At 41.8% G+C, this 15,691-nt stretch overlaps 1 protein-coding gene across 5 annotated transcripts in view; it reads right to left on the reverse strand.

Moving 5' to 3' along the window:
- Positions 1–13,831, reverse strand: part of SCG5 (secretogranin V) — a 67,044-nt gene extending 53,213 nt beyond the window's left edge. For 3 of the 5 annotated variants that reach the window (XM_008065885.1, XM_008065884.1, XM_021716443.1), the window contains exons 1-2: positions 13,669–13,831; positions 11,878–12,110 (exon numbers count right to left, since the gene is read on the reverse strand). In XM_008065885.1, the coding sequence (XP_008064076.1) occupies positions 11,878–12,103 (226 nt within the window). In that variant the 5' untranslated portion in view covers positions 12,104–12,110; positions 13,669–13,831. The remainder of the gene's footprint in view (positions 1–11,877; positions 12,111–13,668) is intronic. The other 2 variants (XM_021716442.1, XM_008065883.1) reach the window with 1 other exon arrangement.
- Positions 13,832–15,691: the final 1,860 nt, after the last annotated feature.

Below are 15,691 nucleotides of genomic sequence, written 5' to 3' on the forward strand. Positions count from 1 at the left end.
TTATTGTAGAGATGAGGTCTCGCCAAGTTGCCCAGGCAGGTCTCAAACCCGCAGGCTCGGCAATCCACTCACCTCAGCCTCCCAAAGGCGAGGGATTACAGGCTGAGCCACTGAGCCCGGGTTACTTAATTTTATGTGTCAGCCTGTCTAGGTTATAAGTAAGGCCCAGTTGCTTGGCCAAGCACCTATTTAGATGTTTCTGCAAGGATATTTCTTAGATGTGATTAACATTTGAACCAGTAGACTTGGAGAAAAGCAGATCGCCCTCCATAATGTGGGTGGCCTCATCCAATCAGTTGAAGAGCTTCAGAGAAAAAAAAACTGCAGTCTTTTGAAGAGGAAGAAATCCTGCCTCCAGACTATCTTCAAACTCAAGATCATCAACCCTTCCCTGGGTCTCCAGGATGCCAGCCTGACCTGTAAATTTCCAACTTGCCAGCCCCCACAATAATGTGAGCCAATTCCTTTAAGTAACTCTCTCTTTTTTTAAATATATGTGCTAGTGGTTCTGTTTCTCGAGAGACCTCTGACTAATACATGTGGGTTCTAGTAACTTTCATGAAAATACACTGAGGTTCAGACCTTCCCACACTCTGATCCATATAGAAGTGAACATTTCACAGCCATTAGCAGTTGCTATGCAGTAAACTTAATCTCAGTAGTTGTGCTGGTTTTCTTTGTCCCTCTTTGTCATTCTAAGGCACTTTGTTTCAGGAATAAATTGAAAATCTCGTATGATTCAAAATTCACATAATTCAAGAGCAATCCTAATAAGGATGATGATAATTTCTACTTATTAGCTAAAGTGCAATGTGCATTGTCTGCAATAACTAAACCTACTATTTTGAAATTGTGATTCTTGACATATTATTTTGGGGTCATTCACATTACTTCACCTTTTGTACACATAGTAAGACTGCAGTAATTTTTTATATTGTAATATTTCAAAGATATATATAATGCTTACACAAATTCCTCAACAGCCCATGAAGATTATTTTCCATTTTTACTCGAGGTTTTTGTCTCACTAAAATGTTTATTACTATTAAGCTAAACAGACAAAGATGATACTCCAGATCTTTTGATCTCCAAGATATATAGGAGTAATAAAAAACATACATAAAAAGTTTATAATATAATTAGTAAATAACTAGTAGTTAGATTGCATTCATAAAAAGTTAAAACTAGTATTGTCTGAAGTTTTAAAATATCAAGTGACATATCAGTGAGGTGTATGAAACAAACAAGCTGGCAAAGGAAAATAATTTGGAGGACTGGATCATATGTCATTCTTATATTCTTATTTAAATTGAGCAGGTGGTTGGAAATCGTACTGGCTGCCTGCAAATACCTGAGGCCAAAACCCCAAACCTTCCTGTATCCTGGCACACTTCTGTATCTTTCCTTTTTCTCTCAATGGAGGAAAGACCTAAGACCCAGGCCTCCACCTGTGCTGGGATTCTCATGCCCCCCCACTTTCCAGTTGCCTGCTCCCTGTCCCATGTCTCCCACTCTCCCTCTCCACTGAACAAGTTCAAATCTCTCACATCCTAAAACAACAACCTTGATGAAAACCTTCCTCAGCTCTAAACTGGCTACCCCTTGTCCTTCCACAACTATCACTCACTCATCTCCCCCTTGCCTGACATTCTGGGCACACATTTACACACTGCGCCTTCTTCCTTGTTTCTCGTTCTTGTCTCAGTACACCAGAGGGTGGGTTTCCCCCGACTCTCCAGAACCACCTCTGCCCAAAGCCCCCGTAGCTTCTGTGTGGCTACACCCAGTGAGCCCTTTTGCTTAGTGGTTCTTATTTCATGTGACCCCTCTGCTCATCCTGACAATGGTGACCACTGCTCCTTCATGGAACACGATTTCCTTGGGGGTTTTTGCACTTAATCTTTCTGTTTCTTCTCCTTTCTGACCAATGCTTCTGTTTCCTTTGTAGATCCTTCTTTGCTTACCTGACCTTAGTCGTAGGTGCTCTGTACTTCTTTCTTGATACTCATCCAGGCTAACCTCATCCATTCCTATGGCATCAGTCGCCACTAGCATGGGGATGATGCCGAAAATCTTTCTCTTCATCCAGACCTCTCTCCTGTGTTACATACATTTAGACGCCTTCTGGACAGCTGTGCCTAGATGCCCCAGGGCATCTTATATACACAAATAAGTCATAAGTTTCATCTTCCCTATCTTGTCCCACTCCCCCCAAAAAACTCCCCTTATTTCCTTTGAGTTTCTTATTACTATCCATGTAATTGCTCAACACAGAAAGCTGAAAATCATTCAGGGACTTCAAGGATTTAAGTTCAAAACTAGAGGTCCCCGTCTGCTCAATGATAGCCCATAAACTCATTGTTCTCATTGGTTGTTACCCCAGGATGGGGATAACCTAGAAACAGATTTTATTCAGGACACATGGGGTCAAGAGTCAGTCCCACCACTTTCTCCAGCTGCAGAGGGAGACTAGCCAGAAAGCCAGGCTCCCCTACTGATCTTCAGTGTTTACTATGCTCAGCCCTCCAACCTTCAAATGGGAAGCAACTGTTACCACCCTGCGGCAAGGTGGAGGCACTGCAGCTCCTTTACCAAGGCCAAGGGTTGGCCAAGTAGCATCTTCTTAGTATCTGCTTCAAGTAGGCTATTTCACAAAGGACTCTTTCTCCACCTGAAGCTTATTAAGAAAATAATATTGGTTCTCCTTATTTTGAAAAGCAAGATCCGAGGTCTAAAAGTCAGCATTATGAAAAAGAATTTGGGGTTATTTTTATGTTTGGCAATATAGTTTTAAAATTAATTGGAACCACCAAATGCTAACATTTATAAATTTTTACCTTTATGATTCAATATATGGTTTGTATTGAATCATAAAGGTAGAAATTTATAAATGTTAGCATCTGATGTTAGACATCTCGTGGCCCAGAACTGTGGGGAAAATGAACAGCTGGCACTGAACATCTTTTACCTGAGGCTGTCAACATTCTGAAACTAAAGCACATTTTCCAGCTGGATGCATCCAAAGCCAACATCAGTGTCAGTTGGCAGAGCCAGTTCTGTCTCCTGAGTCCTCATCTCATAGCAAATGAATCTTTGAATTGGTTCCTTGGATAGCTGGTGGCTTTATTTATTTCTGTGTATATACAACAACAGTAGCCATTTAGCTATGTCCTAAGGACCAGTGAGCAACTTTGGGCTTAGGGGAAGATGGTCACTGCTGAAATACAAGGTGCACTGAAGAATATTTGAATTGTATTGCTAACTGATGAGTAATCAAAAATAACATCAGGGGCAAGCCACTAAAGATTTAAAACACACTGTCCATAATCCACAAGTGAGAGGAGAAAGGCTTGCATTTCAGTTACTAATAACACCTACTAATTGCATATGAGAGTGGATCGGAAGTCCCATCTTATTTTACTTTATTTTTTATTTATTTTCGAGTCAGAGACTCACTGTCACCCAGGCTGGAGTCTACTAGCACACTCACGGTCACCACAGCCTCGACCTGCTGGGATCAAGCAATCCTTCCACCTCAGCCTTCCAAGTAGCCGGAACTACTGCCACACTCTGCCATGCCCACCAAGTTGCCCAGGCTGGTCTCGAACCCACGGGCTAAGGCAATCCGCTCGCCTCGGCCTCCCAAAGTGCTGGGATTACAGGCTGAGGCACTGAGGCTGGCTGGAAGTCCCATTTTATATGTGAGAAAACTAAGGCTCAGAAAAATTGCCAAGATCACACGCAGCTAATACATAGAATAACCATGACTCAACACCAGTTCTTTTGCCGTCAAAGTACGTGCTCTTTTCTTCACATGATATCAAGTAGATTCCTGTTTAATTGTCTCTATTTTTGGACTAAGAATTCATACATTTAAAAAACGCTCCTTCCCATATGACGCCGCAATCCACCTACTGGGAATATACCCTGAAGAACTCAAATCACTCTACAGAGAAGATACCTGCACATGTATGTTTATCGCAGCATTGTTCACAATAGCAAGAACCTGGAAGCAACCATGCTGCCCATCAAAAGAGGACTGGATTAAAAAAAATGTGGTACATATACACGATGGAATACTATGCAGCCATAAAAAAGAACAAAATCATGAATTTCGCAGCAACCTGGATGGAACTAGAGTCTATAATACTGAGTGACCTCTCACAGAAACAAAGATCTGAGTATCACATATTCTCACTCATATAGTGGGCCTTGAATATCCAACGTAATACTATAAGAAAATGACTGACAGTGGTGGGAAACTATGGGGGGGGAGGGGAAGGGAGATGGGATTAATGGTAGTAAATATCTGTCTGGGGACGGGGAGATACCTCTTATCAACAATGGTGCCTGAACAAAGCATATTTGTATACCTAACCCTTAACTGTACCCCACAATATCATAATAAAAATATTGATTAAACAAATAAACAACAACAACAAAAAACACTCCTTATCAAGATGTTTCTATAGTGCCCATGAGGAAGTAAAAAATAACCCCCAATCCTCTCCAGCAACCACTTAGAGCTATTAGCAACCAGGTGCCTGGCTACCAAGTTTCAAAAGTCTTCTAGAATAAACTTCTAGTCTAGTTGGTACTCTGCAGGTTTAGTACCAGAGCTGCAAAAATTCCCTCCTATTTCTCGGTAGGCGCTATAAAAGGGCACATACCTTGCACCATGGTGATCACAGTCACAGTCAAGTCTAGGTCAACACATTTTTGTTGAGCACTTATCACTGAACTCATGACAAGAACTTCTAGCTAGATTTTTAAAAACAGAATAGAAATGGAATATTTCCTTGAAATGAAAGGAGAAAAGTCTTGACAGCTCCAGGTGTCAAATGGTATTTACATACTTATCACCACTAGAGAATATTTATTTTCCTCTGATATTACATATTCATTCCTCAAATAAATACTGAATGCTTACTATGTGTCTGGATATAAAACAGTGAATAGGTCGGGATCGGTGGCTCAGCCTATAATCCCGCACTTTGGGAGGCTGAGGTGAGTGGATTGCCTGAGCCCGTGGGTTTGAGACCCACCTGGGCAACTTGGCGAGATATCATCTCTACAATAAATCAAAAAATTAACTGGGCATAGTAGCGCGTGCCTGTATTTCCGGCTACTAGGAAGGCTGAGGTGGAAGGATCGCCGGAGCCCAGCACGTGGAGGCTGCAGTGGCCTGGAGCAGCCACTGCACTCCAGTCTGGGCGATAGAGTGAGACTTCAACTCAAAAATAAAAAATAAAAATAAACAAATAAAACAGTGAATAAAACAGATATCTCATGGAACTTACATTCCAGTAGGGAAATAGACAACATGCAAGTAAACAAACATTGACTATAAACGACAAAATGCTACAGAACTTTAAAAAAAACAAAACAAACGAAAGGACACCGCAACAGAGAATAGGGGACTACTCAGAGCAGTCAGGCAGGACTCTCTGGGCAGGTGACCTTGAAATTGAGATAGGAGGATACAGTTATGCAAAAAGTAGGAGGAACTGCCATGTGAAAGCTTAGAGGTGGGGAGACTAGTGTGACTCAGAAGAGCAGACAGGAGCCACATATCCTTTAGGTCTTGTCAAGATGGGTTATTTTTAATCTGGGTGCAAAGAGAAGCCACTGATGAAATTTTAGCCATGGGGATAACGCTGATCTTGATTAAATGTTTAAAGTTTAACTCTGCCTTTCTTGTAGAGAACAACTGAAGAAAGACCAAGGGTACAAACAGGAAGACGGGTTAGGAGACAATTTCAGAAATCCATGCCAGACACAACAGTATCTTGGACCAGAGTCTTCGGAGTATAGCTAGAGAGAAGAGGACAGGCAAATTGCATATGTACTTTAGATACAAAAATGAAATAAATCCGCCGGGCTCGGTGGCTCAGCCTGTAATTCTAGTACTTTGGGAGGCCGAGGCAAGAGGATTGCCTGAGCCTACGGGTTTGAGACCAGCCTGGGCAACTTGGTGACACCTCGTCTCTATAATAAATCAAAAATTAGCCAGGCGTGGTAGCATGCAGCCTGTAGTTCCAGCTACTTGGAAGGCGAAGGCGGAAGGATCACCGAGGTGGCCATGAGCTGCACTCCAGCCTGGGTGTGGGGGTGAGACTCCAACTCAAAAAAAAAAGAAAGAAAGAAATTGCTTATAATTTGGGCATGACGTGTGATGGGTAAAATACAGGATTACTCCGGGTTTTTAGCTTGCATATGTGGCTGAGTGGTGGCACTATTCATTTGGACAGAAAAGAATGATATAAGCAGGGGAAGATGGTGGATAGGTAAATCAGGATTGAGACATGGCAATTGAGCAGGTCATGGAAGACTATAAATATACAAGAAAGAGTTTGGACTGAAAACACTAATATTGGCATCATCATCAAAGACATGAATTCAGAGTCAACAGAAGGAATAAGATCATCTAGACAGAGAATTGAGAAGAATAAGAGAAAGGGGCCCAGCACTGAGCTCTGGAGAACTTAACATTTAAAGGCTGCAGTAGAGGAGCCAGAGAAATTTTCAAATTAAACTAAGAAATGGTTAAGGGGAAAAAAGAAAAGAGTGAAGCCAAAAGCGTGTCATCTTGGTATATATTGACATCTTGGCACAAAAACCAAGGAAAAAAAGTATTTTAAGAAGGGAATGGGCCATTGCCAGGCCACTGCAGCCATTGTCTTGTTAAACTATGGTGTGGCCATGTGTACTTTGAGTTATGGACAGGCCATGTTTCCTGGCTTTGGCCCCCTCCCCTCCTCTACCTTGGGGAGGTGAATCTCCTCTTTTTTTTCTTTCTTTCTAATTAGCTTTAAATCTGCTCTTTCTCTTTCTAATTTAGTTTTTAAATAAACTATTTTCTAATTTTAAAAAAGGGAATGGTGAAGTGTACTGAATGCTGCTAACAGATTGAGTAGACTGGAGGAAGAGAGTATTGGTGAATTTAGCATGGGCAAAAACAGTCTAAAAGTTATCTCAAAATTGACTTTTGCAAAGCTGAACTTCTGATCTTCCTATGAAAACTTTCTCTTCTTGCAGAAAACTGCTCCTCTTGCAGTTCCTCAGGCCAAAAATCTTGGTGCCACCCTTGACTTTTCTCTGCCTTTCAGTTCCTACTTCCAACACACCAGCAAATCCTGTGGGCTCTGAGATATATCCACAATCTGCCCATGTCTCATCACTTCTGAAGCTACTATATGCTAGTACATTCACTTGGATTATTACAATAGTCTCCCAGCGAATCATTCTGACTCCATTCCTCGCTCTCTACAGGAGTATTTTGTTTTTTGCATCGGGGTCTTTCTGTCACTGAGGCTGGAGTACAGTGGCATGCTCATGTCTCACCATGGCTTTGACCTACTGGGCTCAAGCGATCCTTCTGCCTCAGCCTCCTGAGTAGCTGGGAATACAGGTGTGTGCCACCATGCCCAGCTTATTCCTACAGATAAATTTTCTTTTATTTTTTCTTTTTTTTTGAGTTGGAGTCTTACTCTGTCACCTAGGTTTGAGTGCAGTGGCACCCTCAAGGCCACCCCAGTGTCGACCAGCTGGGCTCTGGTGATCCTTCCACCTCAGCCTTCCAAGTACCCAGAACTACAGGTGTGTGCTGCCACGCCTGGCTATTTTTTTTATTTATTGTAGAGACGAAGTCTCACCAAGTTGCCCGGGTGGTCTCGAACCTGCTGACTCAGGCAATCTACTTGAGTGCCTTGGCTTCCCAAAGTGCTGGGATTACAGGTAGAGCCATCGAGCCCGGCCAGGTATATTTTCAACACAGCAGGCAGAGTGACCTTTTTCAAAAGTAGGCTGGCCACAGAACTTTATCCAAAGCCTCCAATGACTTCAGATACATATTCAGAGGAAAAGGACTATCAGACCCATGTGATCTGTCCACACACACCCAACCTTTCACCTCCCTTTCCTACCATTACCCCAATATCATCTCCTCCTCCATTCCTCGGGTCTTTGGGTTTCAGATACGCTAACTTTCATGTTTATTTCCTCAGTGCCTAAAGTAATGCCTGGCATGCAATATATACTAGTTGATTTGATGACTAAGTGGTGGATCAGTGAACTACAGTGGACCTGGAGAGAACAAGAGGCGAAGAAGCACAGTCAGCACGTGAGAAAAAGTTGCTATGAGAGGGAACAGAAAAATGGCACAGTAACTAGAAAGCCTATGGCATTGAAGAAGTGAATCTCTTAAAAAACTGATATAAGCCGGGCTTGGTGGCTCAGCCTGTAATCTCACGCCTTTGAGAGGCTGAGTGAGTGGACTGCCTGAGCCCGTGGGTTCGAGACCCGCCTGGGCAGCGAGCCCTCATCTCTACAATAAATCAGAAATCAGCCGGGCGTGGTAGTGCATGCTTGTAGTTCCGGCTACTTGGAAGGCTGGGGCGGAAGGATCACCGGAGCCCAGCAGGTCGAGGCTGCGGTGGCCGGGAGCGGCCACTGCACTCCAGTCTGGGTGACAGAGTGAGACTCCAACTCAAAAAAAACAAAAAACCAAAAAGAAAACCTGATATATATGACTTTACTGACCTAACAGTAATTTATATTGGCATTATATCCCATACTAAAATGCACACTTATAATCCTATATTTGAGAGCTAATATACAGCTTTGATAAAATCCAAGGGTCACATAATTAATTAAAGTAGACAAAATAAGACAGAAAACTGTATTCTATGAGCTATGTGTTGGACAATGAACAGCTCTGCCTGTAAGAAACTTAGCATACAGTAATTATTTAAAGTGATGATGGCGATGATTCATTTAGAAGTGACTTCAAGGTAGTGCAGTCATCTTAATTTATGCTTCTCTGAAGCATAGAGAAGGAGCTTAGAGAATTTACGTAATTGCTCAAGGACACACCACTAATAAATGATGAAGTTGGCATTTGAATTCAGGTATCTTTGGGAATAGTTTATGCTCATAACTACCATGCTAAATGTGTGTTGAAGTTCATACCAGAATATGGCATTATTATATAATACAGAATACTATATTATATATATTCTTTCTATAACAATTAAAAAAAAACTTTTCCAAATTGGTCTTTCATAATAAAACCCTAAAATAAACATTGGAAGGGCTGTGGAAGATATTCCATGTGTCTGTCAGGGGAATTAGCATGAGTGAGTGTCTGGGCAGAGACAGAGCAAATAAAGGGATGAGAAAAAATGGCATATTCTCTCACATGAATGAGTATCAGACCACCCAACAAATTAAATGCTAAGGTCCAGGACTGGGAAAAATCTAGGCTTCATATTTTGTTTGTTTTTCCCTGAACTTCTTTAGACGATTTTCTCTTTGGTAGTTTTTATCCAAGCTGTAATAGGCAGAATTTTGAGATGACTCCTAAGATTCTCACCTGAACATAATCCTCTGCCTTTCAGAATGGGAGAATGGTGGGGGGGGAGGTACCGAGAATATAAAGGGATATCACTTTCCTTGTTATATGACAAAGGTGATAAAATAGTCACTCTCATGTGACTATTTCATCTATTATTACATTATAATTTGCAGACCAAAGGGATATTTTTCCTCTGGCTTTGAGGAAGTAAGCTGCCATGCAGAGGACATGTGGCTTACAACCTGATGGTGGCCTCAAAGAGCTGAGAGGGGCCCCAGCCAACAAGAAAAGGCAGCCATTAAGAAAAAGGGAACTCAGTCCTACAACTGCAAGAAACTGAATTCTGCCAACAACCTTAATGAGCTTGGAAGAGGACCCCAAGTTGCAACTGGGATTGCATCTCTGGTCAATACCGACTTCAGCCTGGCCAACTGTGAATACAGGGTGTGGTTAACCCATAAAAACTCCTGACCAGTGGAAATTGAAATAATAAATGGGTGTGTGCTCAATTGCTAAATGTGGGCAACTTGCTACATAGTAATTGAAAACTAAAACAAGAAACAGAAAACAAGTCAGTATTCATCCCTTACACAGACACTGATGAGGAGAGGTAACATTGCTACAGTTAGCACATTACCCCAAGGGAAATAATGAAAACAGAGTTTTAAATTCTGAATTGTCCTGTTCCATACTCTTTCATGTCTACATGCCTTTTCACTTGCGGTTCCCTGATGAATTCCTATTCAACTTTCAAAACCTAAGTCAAATACTGCTAATTCAGAGAAGCATTTCCTTAGAGTCACCGTCATCCACTCCTGAACAGAAGAAATTACTCCTGCTCTTTGCTTCCATAGAGGCAGCTTGTTTGTGCATCTACCAAAACACTGGTCAAAATGCATTGTAATAAATTTATATATGTCTACTGCCCCCACCCCCCACCCCTGCCCCCAACCCCAGTCTAGAATCCTTCAGGGCAGAGCTGCCCTAGTCTCTTGCATAGTGCCTGGTATGTATAGTGGGTGATAAATAGTTGGATACTGAGTGCTCCAACTAAAACAAGGCTTTTGATGCCCACAGAGTGGTTGTTTCTTTTCCAGCACAGCTGATCAGTCAGCAGGTAGTAATGGAAACTTCCAGCACCTTCTCCATGACAACAGCTTCGGTGAATAAATAAGCACTTCCTGCCTGAAAAGGGCAGATATTCCCTATCTCAAAAGAGCTGATCGAAAATGGATAGGTGTGCTCAAAGCAAAAGGTAGCAAGTGCTAAGGAGGATTTAGATTCTCCCCAAAAGGGATGACTGGAAGCCCTGTCTGATTTGTTCTGATTCAAGCCTATGCTAGGTTTGTATGCTTGCTAATTCAAATCATTTGTGTCAATCCACTTTTGAAACCAAATGTCAACCCAAATAGGCAGCAATCTCACAAAGTTAGTTTTACTCAACTGCTTAAAACTGTGAGAAACAAGATAAATGAGAACCGTATCTTGACAATATTCATGGCATTCACAGAGCCTTGATAGCACTTTTGGGAAATCACAGACTCAGGCAAAATTATGCATCATCAATTTGTAGGGAATAAATAGCACTTGCTGGGTGTGTGGATTGAGAGAATTTACATTTTTTCTTAGAACACACTCTCATGGGTAAGGATATGCTCCCTTGTGTTTAACCTAAATTAACCATGCTACTTCTTTAGGACTCCACGTCAGTGGAGAAGGTGATCATTCAGAATTAGAGAGGATACAAAGCAAGACATGGAAATAAGGCACCTATCTAATGATGCATAACCAGCTCATGGGAGCTGGATTCTCATTACAAGTAAATTATTAAACAACAAAGTACTGCTTTCTAGTAAAAGGATTACAACCATGCTGCCAGAAACTTAGAAACTTGGAAAAATTCAGGTAGGAAATGGTTTTGTCACACTGAAATAATTTAATTATTCCTAATTTATTATTCAATACAATTGTTACATTTTTTAGTATTTTTAAAAGTTTTTAACATAAACTCTTAATGTCAATACCTCTTGTAGTCATTCCTAAAAATGAAGATTTTGAGAATCTTTTACAAGTACTGGCTGGCACTGACTCAAAGAGTTAGCTATCGGGGGACATAATTTCCGTAAGATCAGCAGTGGGGAAAAACGTTTGGTCTGGGTTCTTAATCTTTTAGGGGTAACACTAGATGCTCCTTCATTTATTCAACAAATATTAATTGAGTGCTTATTGTGTACAGATTTTGTGCTAGGTGCTAGGGTTAACAGCTGTGCATGAGATGGGTAAGGTTACTGCTGTCACAGGACATATTCTCATGTGGGTGTGTGTATGTAAGAATGTACCCACTGTGTAGAATAAGAATAAAGAGAAAACAAAGAGGGAGTAGAGTCTCTTAAAAATGTATGAATTATTGCCACTGCACTCCAGCGTGGGTGACAGAGTGAGACCCCAACTCAAAAAAAAAAAAAAAAAGAATTATTTTAAATGCTAATGAAAACTTCAGACTTTCAGAACACAATACATACCTTCGATGCTCTGTGGACCCACAAGATTCATGGCCTGGTGAGCTGGATACTCCACCCGTGGCCTGGCAATGCCCAACTGCTCCATGACACCATGGAGTAGCCTCTGGATATCTGTTTCTGAGAGCCGGTCAGGGGCCTGGCTGTTATAAGCAAATGCTGGAGTCCATCCAACTGCCAGCCAAAACAGTAGGCCAGAAAGCATGGTAAAGACCATCCTGGAAACCATTTTTAACCTGCAGAAAAAAAACCCAAAAACCTCAAAAAAAAAAAGCCAAAAAAACAAAACTTAAATCGATCAGTTGGCCACAATTGACTACTGTGATGACACAATCATGTAACCACTCCAGGCTGTGGTTCAAGTACCACCCGGAAAGGTACAGCAACGAAAAATCCTTAGGGGTCTGCTTTTGTCTTAAGTGTCCATGCTAGACAGGACACCATTGTGGGAAGGTATTAGAGACACAAAACAGCTGGAGGTGTCCAATTCCCTCTGTCTACACTCTTGGAAAAGCTAGGCTGGAAAGGCAGTTCTCACTTGTACTTTGTATCCTCCTTGCAGCTCCCCGAAAGTTCTGCACTACCATTCTCTTCACCTTCTCTTTTTCTCTTACTAAAACACACAAACCACAACTTGCTTCAATTTTGAGAAAGACAGGGATAGTGACATCTTGAATTTTCCCAGTCTCAGGGAAGGAAAGGCTAACAGGAGGGAGTTAGGAAGACACAAATGACAAAGAAGCACAGAAAGGTTAGGAGTGGCAGCAGAGAACATTTTTAGCTTAGCAAATATCTCATGCGTTTGAGACCCTGAGGAGAATGGAAACAGGTGCAGCTCAGGCCCTGGCCTGTAGTCTGGTAGGGTAGAGGGGGTGTGCTTGCTCAGCATGAGTGATCATGGGCAAGTACCTCAGCTGCTTCCTCTGTAAACTGGGGATAATAAAAGCATCTACCTTATAGGGTACCTGTGAGGGGAAGTGTGCAAATACACCTAAGAGGGTTTAGAATGGTGCCAGGCACAGAGTGTACCCCCATATTGCTGTCATCATGTTAGTAATATTGCTGTGCAGTTCCAGAGATTAGAATTCGAGGAGGCAGTACAGAGGAGAGGGAAGACAAAGCAGGTGAAGGAGTGGGAGAAAATTAGTCTGGGGAGTTAACCTTTCTACATGTTGCCTTCTATGGATATGCTTGCAGAACAAGGGAACTGTATCCATGTAGCTTCCCCTGCAGCTGCTTAACTCGTTTTGCACGGATGCTTCAGGCAGCAGCCATGCAAATCCTGCTTTTGATTATTCTTCTACCCGGGCGGGGGGATGAAGAAGAGGAAAGGAAGCAAACGGTGCATTTTCTTTAATGACTCTGAGACATTTATTTTCCTGCAAAGAAAAGGCTTTTGCTTCCCATCATTATTTGGGAAATAAATCCTTGTTTCCCAAAGAGCAATCAAGAGAACAGCTCTTTGTTGCAACAGCAAAGTCTGCAAATCTGTTGCAGAAAGCCAGAGGCAGACACCAACCAGCCTCTCCATCTTTCCCTTCCCTGTTCTGAATGCAGGATGTCTGTTTCATTTCCACCCCAGCCAACACCGTAATGATTTGATGAAGTATCTAATCTCCTCCCTCCATACTTCTTTCCCTTTATAGCCAAACCTCCTAACCTACTCATCCTTTGTCTGACCCCAGACCCCAGAGCTCAAGGATTTCAGCAGGGCGCCCTACCCCACTCCCGACCTCAGAGAAGGAGCAGCAGATCTCGGGTGGACGGCAGCAGGCCCAGCCTGCCAGTACTCACCGAGGGGCAGCCCGAGGAGCCTACTGCGATCTGGGCCTGGGTGGGGGTCGGGGCCGCGAGCCGGGCGAGCTGGGTAGCTTGTGCGTCACCTCCCTCCGCATCTTAGCTCCGCCCCGGCCCCTCCTCCAGCAGGTGGAAGGCGCCTCGCCAGGGCTTCCCAGGACGCATCCCGGATGACTGCGCCTCTCTCACCAAGAGCCGCCCAGCGCTTCAGCCACGCATTCTGCCCACAAACCTCTTGGATATGAAACCTACAGACCCTCTTCCTCCATCCGCCTCTGAAAGTCACTCACCTCCTCACTCAGTCTCCATGACAGTGTGCCCGGTCGCCACGTTAGCACACCTTTCTTTAATGTTGTCACCTTCTAGAACAGAACAGTTAAAAAAAAGTCTTTTAGCTTCAAGAGGGAAGATGCCACGAAGAGTGGAGTGACAAGAGAAGTCCTAAGAACTTTTATTCGTGGTTATGATAATGTAAATACTGCTTTCAGGGGCCTTTTTGCGCAGGAAAACTATAAGGGACTTAATACAAGAAGCTAAAAACATCTGCTAAAGTGATATCTTGATGTCCTGTAGAAATTTTAGCTCTGGGTGTTATTTCTAAACTTCCACACCAACTATCAAGTAAAATCCTACTTTGGCCTGAAGAGGAACCATACACCCAGCATATTGTAGAAATGTGTCCCAGTAGACCCAGAATTTTTGTTAAGTGTTTATGAAGCATCGACTGTGTGCAATGTTAGACAGCCGAAATTTGTTCAAATACAAAAATTGAAACGTAAAGTCATACGATATAGTTTTGCAAATTTCTTTAATCAAGTACCTGCGGCTCTGAGAATAACTAACTTGATGAAGTCAGAATCCAGATCTCTTTATCTTAGCTCTACACAGCATATCTGTTACCATCTGCAGCAATTCACTCACAAGATACACGGCCTTTTGTGTTAAAGTCAAACCTCCTTCCCAGTGCTTTTGCTTCCATGGATTCTCCTCTGCTCCCTGTTTTGCATGCTAAATCAACAGGACAGATACCATCTATTGGCTCTAGGCTCACAGATGATGCCGTAACTTAGTATTTATTGATGCATTGAAACTTTTTAAGATTCTGAATTTTACTTTAGCATTGTTCACTGTTATCTTCATTTTGTGCTTGGAAAAAATGAAGTCTCTTTAACGTATTGCTTTTGTGTGAAATAGAAATTTGACTGAAATACACCAAAATGCCATGCTTCCTATGAAATTTGACATTTTATACCTATTGGGTACAGTGTTCACAGGTGGGGGTGGTGGGTACTCCTAACGCCCAGACCAAAAATCATCTATATCTCCAAAGTTATGGAAATTAATAAAAACAAAACAAAAAACAAACTTCCTTAGGGGGAAAAATTTATTTTAAAAATAAAACATCTACCATATACTTGTGATCCCAATAAATGTTTAAATATTGCCGTAATTAAGAAAAACACAACTCTTACTGATTATAGTAAGGACTATGGCCAAGCAGTCTAAGTTCTATGTATTAAGTTATGTTGTTTGTTGCTTGTAATAACCAAATAATAATAGATCTTTATTTATACTTATAAGATAAAGTAAAAAAACCTCTGGTTACTGACTGCACATATCCAGACACGTTTAACTTTGTAAAGTATATCTGTATATCATTTGATCAAATGTCCTATGAAGTTAGTAACATCATCTGCATTATGCATAAGAAAAATTGAAAACAGATTAAGTCAAGTCTAAATCTCAACTTTCCTGATGCTTGCTCCAATTACAAATACCATGCCTTCCAGTTATTTACTTTAATATTCCTATACTTTGTATTGCAGTTTCCACCTATTACAAATGGGAGTGACATGTGGGTTTGTTTTTTTTTGAAATTAACATTTTTCATTATTGATTCAACTCTCAGAAAAGCCACCAATTCAGGTGATTTGTACAGTTAACCTCCTATGCCTTCTTACTAAATTAGTCTTTCAACTCAACATTTCATCCTTCGCTCGGATAAAATTCAAAAACAAAA

This window comes from Carlito syrichta, unplaced genomic scaffold (genome assembly GCF_000164805.1).
Source record: "Carlito syrichta isolate Samal-C Ts95f unplaced genomic scaffold, Tarsius_syrichta-2.0.1 Scaffold308818, whole genome shotgun sequence".
Lineage (NCBI taxonomy): Eukaryota > Metazoa > Chordata > Mammalia > Primates > Tarsiidae > Carlito > Carlito syrichta.